This window comes from Sphaeramia orbicularis, chromosome 4 (genome assembly GCF_902148855.1).
Source record: "Sphaeramia orbicularis chromosome 4, fSphaOr1.1, whole genome shotgun sequence".
NCBI classification, from domain to species: Eukaryota; Metazoa; Chordata; class Actinopteri; order Kurtiformes; family Apogonidae; genus Sphaeramia; species Sphaeramia orbicularis.
Genome location: NC_043960.1, coordinates 10,998,435 through 11,011,077, shown reverse-complemented (window position 1 = coordinate 11,011,077; position 12,643 = coordinate 10,998,435). Strand labels below are relative to the sequence as shown.

General features: G+C 38.1%; 1 protein-coding gene across 2 annotated transcripts in view; it reads left to right on the top strand.

Annotated features, from left to right (window-relative positions):
• Positions 1–12,410, top strand: part of ddah1 (dimethylarginine dimethylaminohydrolase 1) — a 154,169-nt gene extending 141,759 nt beyond the window's left edge. For both annotated transcript variants that reach the window (XM_030131989.1, XM_030131987.1), the window contains one exon: positions 9,447–12,410. In XM_030131989.1, the coding sequence (XP_029987849.1) occupies positions 9,447–9,563 (117 nt within the window). In that variant the 3' untranslated portion in view covers positions 9,564–12,410. The remainder of the gene's footprint in view (positions 1–9,446) is intronic.
• Positions 12,411–12,643: the final 233 nt, after the last annotated feature.

The following is a 12,643-nucleotide window of genomic DNA, read 5'->3' as shown; positions in this document are numbered from 1 at the left end:
GGTCACATATGGGCAGTAAAATCAAATTTAGGTCACATTTGCCTGCAGTCTGAATGTAGCCTAAATAGACTTCACAGGTTTCCAAGTCAGGATTTCTAACAGGAAACGCTACAGAAATCTATAGATGATGACTGTTAGAGACTCATGATGGGACAAATCCCCCTGCGCTGCAACATGTGCTGGTTTGATTGCATTACTGGCTGAACTCAGCTCCTTCAGTGTCCTCAGCTTTATATGAACACTGTTTGGACACACAGAACCACAGACCTCCTCATATTTCTCTCCTACATATACTGACCTACTTCCATGTGCTCTTGTGTCTTGTACTCCGGACTCGTGCTATTTCACCCCAACAGCAGCTCACAGTGACTGACATGTTATTGTCTCACTTTGTCTGTCAGGGTTTGGAAAGGCTGAGCGGTAGTCGTGTTATTTAGAAGCTCTGGGGTCGCTCCAAATCACAACTAGTCAAAAGGATTCTCACAGGATCAAACTGAACAGTCTGCAGAGACAGTGCTTAGACCTCAAAATGTACTTTGTGGTTAAAACCCCAACCTCCGCCAGTTATTTTTAGAAGGAAGAATTCACAAAATTATGCGTTTTTGGACATCCACGTTGAAGGCTCCTCTTTTTCCAGGAAGATTAACGGATGGAATTCAACTCGAGCATGCTAAAATCTATTTGTGTATCTCATGCTTCCTGCTTTGGTAGCACCTCTTTACGGACCATTTGATCCAGTATTTAAGACATGTACTGTACTGTGCTGTTTGTTCCATATTCCAATTTTCTTCATGATTTTCAGACCCACCAGAAACTGGCCCGCAACCAGTTTTTGTTCCAAACCTGTGTTTAAGAAATGCTAGCTTAAAGAAAGTGGAAAAAAAAGACCAGCACCAGACATAACACAGGCAGTGAAACAGAAGGGATAGTTTTATCAGAGGTGAATATCATGACATGTTGTACAGACGTTGGTGCTTGTTTCCCAAGGGAACTTTTTTCCTGTTCCTCCAGTGAGATGTAGAGATTTCTTAACACAGTCAGAGACACTATGCAAGATGTCTGCTGCTGTCTGAGTCCAAACATTGTCTGTCCTAATCTCCGGTCTATTTTTAGTCGTCTCGTGAAGTTACATAAGAGCTCCACATTAACAAAGGCGGGGGGTCATGAGAGAGGGATCGGTAGGGTCGAATGGGGCGGAGATGGGGCATCTTTAATGGTTAGCAGTGGCGACGGCTCTGGGGTGTTTAGAGATAAAGTAACTGTGCAGACAAAAGGCTCAGTGAAACATAGCAGCCCCTACTGTGTGGGACCATGCCACCCCCCTCTAGCCAACATATAAAATTTAACCGCAGTAATGAGAACTCGGCTGGAAATGATAAAAAAAAAAAAAAAAAAAAGACAGAGACAACAAAAAAAGAGAAGCTGATGGTATAAACAAGGGTGGTGGGGGGGGGCGTCTAGTGATGTTTTGGGAGTTATGCAACAGCACAAGCTTTCCTGTGTCGACCTTGATCATATGGTGAAAAAGATGCATCAACCACTAATGGGAAAGGTCTTCAGATCTCACACAACACTGTGAAAATATCCCAAAATAAGAACAATTTGGCGATCAAAATGTCACTCAACTAAAATTATTTATCATTAAAATGTATTTACAGTATGGAAAGAGCAGTAGTTTTGCAGTAAAATGGTCCCTGTCTGTTTAACTATTCTATATGTTTTGGTTTTCTATTACTGCTGCAGCTGTGAATTGCATTTTAATGCTGTGTATGTTTAAGATTGAGGTATTGTAAGTCAAAGTACTTTATATTCTGGAGGATAGTTTAATCTACAGTAACGTATCAAATTTTGTAAAATCCTTGTATGTATTTACTTTCACTATCCTGTGGAAAACGCATATCTAAAAAGTCAACTTTGCACGACCTGTTTCAGCTTTGTAACAACAGATATTGTATCTATAATACAGTGGTTCGCAATCTTTTTCTGTCTGGCCCCCCCTTTGGAGGAAGAAAAATCTCCAGGCCCCCCTCAACCCCACCAACATTGTAACAGTGGTGCAATTATAATTTTTAGCGAAAGAAACATCAATATCGTAACATTACTTTTTGCTTTTCCTCGAATATTAATTAAAAAATATTAAAAATAACTTAGATTTTTGCTTAAACATCACAAATAAACTCAACAAGACTGCTCCCTGACACAGTATTTTTCCAAATAAAAATAGGAAATGTGCAAATATCTATGACACAGGTGTCAAACTCCGGTCCTCGAGGGCTGGTATCCTGCATATTTTAGATGTTTCCCTCTTCCAGCACACCTGACGGTCGTTATCAGGCTTCTGCAGAGTTGGATGATAGGCTCATCATTTGAATCAGGTGTGTTGGAAGAGGGAAACATCTAAAACATGCAGGATACCGGCCCTTGAGGATCTGAGTTTGACACCCCTGATCTATGACAATAAAGTTACTTTTTTTTAGAACGACAAACAAATGTTGGTAACAAAGATGAACATTTTAACAATATCAGTGGCTGCAATGAGCCTGTTTCCATTGCACATCTCAGAACATTCAATTGCAAAACTGTACAAACTGTGCAAAAACAGAAACATTGCACATTTTTCTTTTCCAGTCCAATCCTTGACCATTCTCCAAACCTAAACTCTTTGTCTAGTCTAGTGACAGATCACCACAGCAGTAGATTTGTCTGTTGTACGTCCCTAAAATGAGTTCTAGGTGCTCCAACGCTAAAACAGTAGTAATAGTAATAGTTCCACCTGCTACATGTTCTAACCTGAGGAAGAAAAAAAAAACACTCAGGAGAGATCCCATGCTCCCCCCCATGGCAAGCCTTCCCACCCCACAGTTAAAGAAACACTGCTATAAGCCAAGATGGTTTAAAAAGTTGGTTTCATCCCTTAGTTTATCCATGTTTCCTTGTTTTTTTTTGTTTGTTTTTTTTAATTCAAACCTTAATTAAGCAGTAAAGACTCACTGAGATTAAACATTGCTTTTACAAAAGTGTCCTGGCCATGTAAGCAGGTTACACACAGACAGATGAACAACCATTCACCGTCACATTCACCCCAACGGGCGATTTAGATTGAGCGCTTAACCTTTCAGTGCATGTCTTTGGATGGTGGGAGGAATCCAGAGTATCCGGAGAGAATCCTCATAGACCCAGGGAGAACATACACACTATGACGGTGCTAACCACTGTGACACTGTGCCACCCAGAGAGTAGTTTAAATATTGTATGGGGCAAAATGGGCGGCACAGTGGTTTGCAGTGTCATAGTTTACATGTTTTGTGTCTGTGTGGTTTTCTCTCCTGGTACACCAGTTTCCTCCCACCATCCAAAGACATGCACCTTAGTTGGTTAACTGGTTAATCTAAATCATTTGTTGTCGTCCTCCCCCCCCCAAAGTTCACTTCCGACCTTTGGAGCAGATACAAGGAAGACTAAACAGTGTAACTACTAGCACTTTTTAGACAGGTGTAATATTGAAGATATGATGGAAACACACCTATGATGCATTTGTAGATGAGAACATGACAATATTTAAGCGTATGTGTGGACAAAGCAGACCAACTGACATGAGCGTACAACAGAAAGTTCAGAGAATTCGACACATTTGAACTCATTGGATTAATGTGTGAGAAACTGTGATATGAGAAGTAACTAAAGCTTTAAAGGGCTCATATTTTGTTAAATCCACTTTTATTAGTCTTTGGTACATTTATTTGTGTATTTGGGGACCCTAGTAGTTTAAAAAGTTGGAATTTGAACCCTCCAGGTGCTGCAGAACTATCTTTATATTCATTTTTGGCAAAAAATGGAGTGGATTTCTACAACCTGTTTTAATTCTTTCTTAATTTGTTACGTCTATAACTAGTTACGTCTCGACATTTGCACATATAAGGTCAAGACTTCCGACGAACATTTCTACGAGTATGGAGAAACAGGACAGATCAGCCACCCAGAGAGTAGTTTATTTAAATATTGTATGGGGCAAAATGGGCGGCACAGTGGTCTGCAGTGTCATAGTTTACATGTTCTGTGTCTGTGTGGTTTCTCTCCTGGTACACCAGCTTCCTCCTACCATCCAAAGACACGCACCTTAGTAGGTTAACTGGTCAATCTAAATCATCTGCCCCCCACACACAAACACACACAAGTTCACTTCCGACCTTTGGAGCAGATACAAGGAATGAATCCTAAGACTAAACAGTGTAACTACTTGTACTTTTTAGACAGATGTACTATTGAAGATATGATGGAAGCACACCTATGATGCATTTATAGATGAGAACATGACAATATTTAAGCGTATGTGTGGACAAAGCAGACTAACTGACATGAGCGTACAACAGAAAGTTCAGAGAATTCGACACATTTGAACTCATTGGATTAATGTGTGAAAAACTGATATGAGAAGTAACTAAAGCTTTAAAGGGCTCATATTTTGTTAAATCCACTTTTATTAGTCTTTGGTACATTTATTTGTGTATTTGGGGACCCTAGTAGTTTAAAAAGTTGGAATTTGAACCCTCCAGGTGCTGCAGAACTATCTTTATATTCATTTTTGGCAAAAAATGGAGTGGATTTCTACAACCTGTTTTAATTCTTTCTTAATTTGTTACGTCTATAACTAGTTACGTCTCGACATTTGCGCATATAAGGTCAAGACTTCCGACGAACATTTCTACGAGTATGGAGAAACGGGACAGATCAGCCACCCAGAGAGTAGTTTATTTAAATATTGTATGGGGCAAAATGGGTGGCACAGTGGTTTGCAGTGTCATAGTTTACATGTTCTGTGTCTGTGTGGTTTCTCTCCTGGTACACCAGCTTCCTCCTACCATCCAAAGACACGCACCTTAGTAGGTTAACTGGTCAATCTAAATCATCTGCCCCCCACACACAAACACACACAAGTTCACTTCCGACCTTTGGAGCAGATACAAGGAATGAATCCTAAGACTAAACAGTGTAACTACTTGTACTTTTTAGACAGATGTACTATTGAAGATATGATGGAAGCACACCTATGATGCATTTATAGATGAGAACATGACAATATTTAAGCGTATGTGTGGACAAAGCAGACTAACTGACATGAGCGTACAACAGAAAGTTCAGAGAATTCGACACATTTGAACTCATTGGATTAATGTGTGAAAAACTGATATGAGAAGTAACTAAAGCTTTAAAGGGCTCATATTTTGTTAAATCCACTTTTATTAGTCTTTGGTACATTTATTTGTGTATTTGGGGACCCTAGTAGTTTAAAAAGTTGGAATTTGAACCCTCCAGGTGCTGCAGAACTATCTTTATATTCATTTTTGGCAAAAAATGGAGTGGATTTCTACAACCTGTTTTAATTCTTTCTTAATTTGTTACGTCTATAACTAGTTACGTCTCGACATTTGCACATATAAGGTCAAGACTTCCGACAAACCTTTCTCCGAGTATGGAGAAACAGGACAGATCAGCCACCCAGAGAGTAGTTTATTTAAATATTGTATGGGGCAAAATGGGCGGCACAGTGGTTTGCAGTGTCATAGTTTACATGTTCTGTGTCTGTGTGGTTTCTCTCCTGGTACACCAGCTTCCTCCTACCATCCAAAGACACGCACCTTAGTAGGTTAACTGGTCAATCTAAATCATCTGCCCCCCACACACAAACACACACAAGTTCACTTCCGACCTTTGGAGCAGATACAAGGAATGAATCCTAAGACTAAACAGTGTAACTACTTGTACTTTTTAGACAGATGTACTATTGAAGATATGATGGAAGCACACCTATGATGCATTTATAGATGAGAACATGACAATATTTAAGCGTATGTGTGGACAAAGCAGACCAACTGACATGAGCGTACAACAGAAAGTTCAGAGAATTCGAGACATTTGAACTCATTGGATTAATGTGTGAAAAATTGTGATATGAGAAGTAACTAAAGCTTTAGAGGGGTCATATTTTGCTAAATCCACTTTTATTAGTCTTTGGTTCATTTATTTGTGTATTTGGGGACCCTAGTAGTTTAAAAAGTTTGAATTTGAATCCTCCAGGTACTGCAAAACTATCTTTATATTCATTTTTGGCAAAAATGGAGTGGATTTCTACAACCTGTTGTAATTCTTTCTTAATTTGTTACGTCTATAACTAGTTACGTCTCGACATCTCTCTCGACGTCTGGGCAAAATGGTCGACACAGTGGTTTGCAGTGTCGTAGTTTACATGTTCTGTGTCTGTGTGGTTTCTCTCCTGGTACACCAGCTTCCTCCCACCATCCAAAGACACGCACCTTAGTTAGTTAACTGGTCAATCTAAATCATTTGTCCTTTTTCCTGTTTTAATTCCTTCTTAATTTGTTACGTCTATAACTAGCTACATCATGATATTTGCACATAGAAGGTCAAGACTTCCAATGAACATTTCTCTGAGTATGGAGAAATGGGACAGAGCAGCACAGTCAACAACCTGGAGAGGGTGGGGTATGAAGTGGGTTATTTGCATTTAAAGGGCCAGCACTCAAAACAACCTTTCTGGTATCATTACTCAGAAATAGGGTTGAAGATGGACCTGTGGAGTTGAATTAATGAAGAGCTCAGACCCAAGCAGAGCATTTACAGTTTATGTAGACCACAGGGAAATGTTGTAAAATGCATAATTCCATTTAAAAAAGCAAAATATGACCCCTTTAAGACAAAATCTCCTTCAGAGATGCAGAAGAGTAGATGTTTAAAGTGGCACGAAATAGAAATACTCACTTTAGCCTTCAGCACAGTGTATGATTACATGTACTAGTTCAATTCCACCAATGGCACCAACACCATCATTTTGAGGTAATACAATGGTGTTACAGTGTTTAATAGCTCTGACATCTTAGTCCCCATATTACGCAAATTGTCCTGGCTGGAAATGCAGAGTTATAATGCAGATGATTGTGTTGGTTTAAAACATGGCATTTGGATCACTTAAGCCTTCGTCAGCCATCTGACATCATGAGATAAGAATTTGTTTAGTTGGTTTCTCTGGCTGTGCTGCAAGGCCTAGCTCACTATCGCAGCAGCGAGGTTGAAGTGAGAGTTTAAAGAGAAAAATATCCTGGTTTGGAAGTCTGGTAGGAAAACGCTGGTTTTCTTCTGGAAATTGTCCACAGGGTGACACACAACTTTACGAGGGTCTTTAGAGAATGTCGTAATAGTTCTCACTCCTTCGTTTTCTTTCTTTTTTTTTTTTTTTTTTTTTTTTAATACTTAGCCAGGAGACCAGGAAACCTTCTTGAAAGCTTGTTCTCCAACTTCACATCTCTTTTATATCACAGTACATTACAACTTGACAGGAAGAGTAAACAATAAGTGTTTGAGTTAAGTGCTGCCTCTGTTGAATTGCTGCTTGTGGAGCTGTACTTCAATCTTTACTCAAAAGCTGCTTGTCATTGTTGGTCAGTAACACCCGTATCACCTCTTCAATCTGGGTGCTTCTATCAAACTGGGTTCATTTTGGTACCTGGCACTTTGACAGCTTTTTTAGACCTAATAATTAAAGAGAATTTTAGATTTAGAAATTGTATTGTGTTAAAATAATAACCTAATAGCCTATAAATAATGACAATTAAAAAAATGTTCCTCTTTGTTTTCATTCATTCCTTCATCTTCTGAACCCACTTTATCCTCCTCTTGGTTTTAGAGCAAAAAATACCATTAAATTATGAAAATATTTACATTTACAAACTATGCACACACAAAAATATATGTGAATAACCTGAAAAAACTGAACGTTCTTAGAAAAAATAAGTGCAATTTTAAAAAAAAATATTATGCCTCAACTAATCATTTATGGGTGCTTGTATGAAACTGGGTTCATTTTGGTACCTGGCACTTTTCCAGCTTTTTTAGATCCAATAATAAAAAAGAAATTTAGACATATGCAGCGAAAACAGCAGTGATGCCACGTAAGAACAGCTCTTGAAATTCCTCCACTTGCTTTCTATCTGATGACACACAATCTTTCTACTCTATGACTCTATTATAATTTGGGTCTTTACTGAGTTTATTTTGGTATCTGGCACTTTACCAGCTTTTTAGACCCAATTGCAAATAAAAGACTAATTTAGACACGTTTCCCCCTAGGATGCAACTAATGATGACCTCAGATAAGTGCAAAAAAAAAAATTATACTCCTGCTCTGAGCCATTCCAGAATTTATGAATTTTTAATAGAATATTAGGGCCAAAAATAGGACCAAAATTGGGACATGAAAAGCTACCTAGGTGTCAGTGCATTTGATCTGGAAAACATGGCTGTAAATGGTCTTATATACCACTATAAATAAAGACACTGTGTTGAATTTTATGATCCAATGGTTTTTCTAATTCAGACATGCAGGTTTTTCATTAATCTCAGTCTTATTCCAGGTTTTGTTTGTAACCCATCGTGTCCACTCGTGTTACATGCAGAATCTGCCCATTTAAATACGTATAAATCGCAAGCGGTCATTTTTGTGAAACACTCTGCCTTGCAAAATTAGTTAGATTCCCAAAATGTACCTGTGAGAGACTAAAAAGATATTCGGAAAAATAGTAGCATGTAATTTTCTTTTTTGTTGTAATTATCTTTTTTTTCAGTCAGCACTATCTTATCAGCATTTTACAGAATGTATATAATTTCTATGTATGTAAAGAACAATATACAAAAAACAAAAACATACTCATACAGTGGAACATTGACAGAAATAATAAAAATATATACACAGCAACCCAAAATAGAGTTAAAGGGAAATAACAAGTATATTTCACATTCCATTCTTTCCTTCCAAAAACCCTTTTCCCTTGTATACGATAAACACCAAACATTTAAGGTGTGTAACATGAACCAAGGGTTTACATGGGTCTATATGCTGTTGTGCTCAATTTTCATGTCTTTTTTTACTGTGTTGCATGCCAGTTTTTGTATAAAAATAATATAAAAAACCCACCTTCTTAAAACCCACCTGTTCTCCTTGGCCTATTAACACTCATGCAATGTTGACATTTTGTTTCTGTTTTTATATTTAACTTGTTTTATTTATTTTTTATTTGATTTTAAGGTTTTTTAATTCTTTTTTACATTTGTATTGTGCTTTTATTCTTCTGTACAGCACTCTGGTCCACTGTGGTTGTTTTAAACTGCTTTATAAATAAAGTTGGATTGAGTTGGATTGGAAAAATGTGTTTTATCTGAAAAATAGTTTCTCTTTTATCTCATTAAGTATTTATTTTTAAAATAGACCCAAAGTGCTTCCAAACTTGCTTCATAACATTAGTCTACATCTTGTTTCAATTTTTAGCCCCTCTATCCTGTTTTTAGGGACCAGTTTCACAGAAGAACCCATCTATCAAACAGAACCACCTAAATAGCAGCGTTTTCCTTCACGGCCTTTTTTGTGTGTCCTGCAGGTGTTTGAGAAGCTGAAGGACCACATGCTGATCCCTGTGTCCAACCAGGAGAAGGTCAAAGTGGACGGAGCCCTCACATGCTGCTCTGTACTCATCAACAAGAAGGCCAACATCTGAGCATGCTCACAAGGGGGGGGGGGGGGGGGGGGGGGGGGGTTCTCTTAAGTGCATGGTTCTGTAACTAAACAGAACCTGTATTTGATCCCTGAGAATCCTATCTTGGCACTATAGGAAAGTTTGATATTGCAGATAGGCAAAGAATAAATTAAATGGGTGAGAATCATCCCAAATGTTTAATTAAAATACAGTGAAATGTCTTAAAATGTATGGATAGATCTAGTTTGATCTGTATCTGTTAATTTGCTACAGAACTAACTACTGTAAAAATTTGAAAATCACAGAGCTTTTTTTTTTTATTATTACTAATTAATTTCCCATATTTGAGCCATAATTATTTGTATTACAGTACTTGATGATTTACAATTAGTATAAGAGCAAATAAACTATAATTTACATGAACTACAAATCAGATTTCATCCAAATTCAGTGGTGGCTGGTGCTAAACATGACTGGGGGGTGTCAGAGAATAAGAACAGAGTTATGAATTGGTTTAAAGGGTTGTATTTTTTATGCCAGTCAGATGGTTATGTGCGCGTCATTAGACTTGGATTTTAATGTTTGATAAGCGACTTCACGTTCAAGAGGGAATCAGATCACAGACTCCCAGGTGACAGCCTCGCGACCTACCCACTCAACCACAGAATAGTTGTATTAATGGAGCATTTGTCTCATATTCTGTTACTTTGCAGCCCCTGTGTAAAACAGAGGTGGAGACAACTTAACAGGACATATATGTGTTATTTGTGACATTTGGTGGAGGTTAATTGGGGATTTTACATTCATTCTGCTCTTTAAAAAGTCTTACCCGAGGCAGCTTGGCAACTCAGCACAAAAATATCCAATTATATGAGGACAAGACAATGAAAATAATTCTGCTTGAGATGATGAGGCTGACACCCTGTGACTAGGAAGTGAACATATTCCCACAGAAATTAAACAAATACAGGTAAAAATAGTTTTTGCAATAATTGAACTTAACTGGAGGGCACAAGAAAATTAATATAGTATAATTTTTTTTTTCTTTTTTTGACATTCCTATAATTAACAAGTTTAGTTCAAGTCCTTTTAAGTATAGGCAGCACCACAGCACCTCCTATGGACCAGCTACCACTGCTTCCAAACTAATTTCAGTCATGTCATGTTGAGTCTCCTTTGATCCTGAGGAGCTCCTGCTGCTAGCACATAGATTATTAAACTGTTTTGCTCGCTGTGAAAAAGAACCACATAGAATAGAGCACCAGACCGAGAAATCCAGTCTAATACATGAAGGTACACACAAAAAAACATCTCACACTCAGATGTTTAATTGGTCTGTTCTATTTTCTTCTATTTACATGCGAGCAAACCTCACCTGCTTCTGCGATAGCATGAACACTTCACTTTGATTGCGGCTATTTTTTTTTTTTTTTTACTATTGGAGTGGACATATTAGTACTTACAATTAGCTGGTTTTGATTTCTCATGATGAAAATTCTCCTGCAAATGAAGCTTTTGGTATGACCCCAGTGTTACGACTGATTGTATTTGTGATTTAGTGTGATATTGTGATATTGAAAGTACTGCCATTAACACCTGAGGTGCTCTTACTTTTCAAGACTTACTGCTTACTATTCATCGTCGTTAATCCTACATTACTGGTACAATTTCTGGTGTGAACCTCAGTAAGTTGTTGAAGTTAACAGTAGTTCTTTAGCTGATGCTACAGAGATCACCTGTAGCTGCTTACCATTCAGCATCCTTCCTGGTAATCACTTATTTACATTTATGTGGGGATGCAAATCTACCAAAAACAGAGAACAGTGATTAACCTGTGCCAATCCTTTATGGGAAATGTGTTATTTATTCCAACATAACACCTCTGCTCTTTTCATTTTACCATGTCTGTATGAAGAACTGATGATTTTACTACTACTGTTTTAGGCTGAAACCACTGTCATGAGTTTCTTTTTTAACTGCCTGGGAGTTTTACACTAACTGTTAAAGAGCATGCTGTGAAACTGATGTCTAGTCCACTAAATCCAATAGCACCATATGTGACTGCAGCGGGCGAGTTAACACAGCATGCACAACAAGTTTGGTGTGTCTCAGTGTGTGCTCACTATGGTTTTTGGCAGCAGGAGTTTAAGGGGATGGTGATGGGCTCTGTTACAGTGGCCTTATCTCTGTTGAATTCCTGTTTGAGGCCAATTACCATGACAACATCCTCAGTATGTGTATGTATACTGTACTGTAAATACTCTGTATACTGTACATGTTAAAGCCCCTGATGTTTGAGACCGTGTTGTTTCTCAATGTGATTGTAAGTGAAAGTTGAGGAAATGACATCAGGAGGTGATTCAACCTTCCTCTACAGACATTTGCGTATGGGCAAGTGGACAGTGATGAAACATGGAAAGAATTCCTTTTGGGAGGAGAGGCTTGTACGCCAGTAAACACTGACTCTCTTAAACTTTCTCTGTCTTTCTTTTGACTGTCTCACTCTACTCGCTCGCTGTCTCCCACCCTTTGCTATTCCCTTATAGACGATTCTGGGCTAATTTATGGTCATGATATCATACAGTCTGGCAAACACTGTGGATGTGATGGCCCGCCATTAAACTGTGACACTCGGTAGTATATTTTATGGAGAGCTGCTGGCTGGATGGAGGCTGATGGCTGCAAAGCATCCAGCTCTTGATTTGAACACAGATAACTTCACAAGTCCAATACGCTGTGATAAGTACAAAGTCAGCCACTAGTTTCAAGGGCAGTTTAGTCATCCTCTCACTGTGATTTCAGATTATTCTTTTGTTGTACATATGAGACAACCCTTCCCCCCACAGATTAAAAATCTTTGAAGAGTTATTACTTTTGTCACCCTTCTTATTCTTTGTGAGGAACTGATCAATAAAAGTTTGCTGACTTTTATTTATCCTCTTACTAATCCCAGTAGCGCTGAGTGACTATGGTCCAGCTCAGGTCTTTTGGTTCCAAACAAATATCACCTAAAACTGAGCACTTTGTGTAATAGATTAACACATAGCATTTATCTATACTTTTTTATTATTATTATTATTATTATTACACCCTCCTCTCAC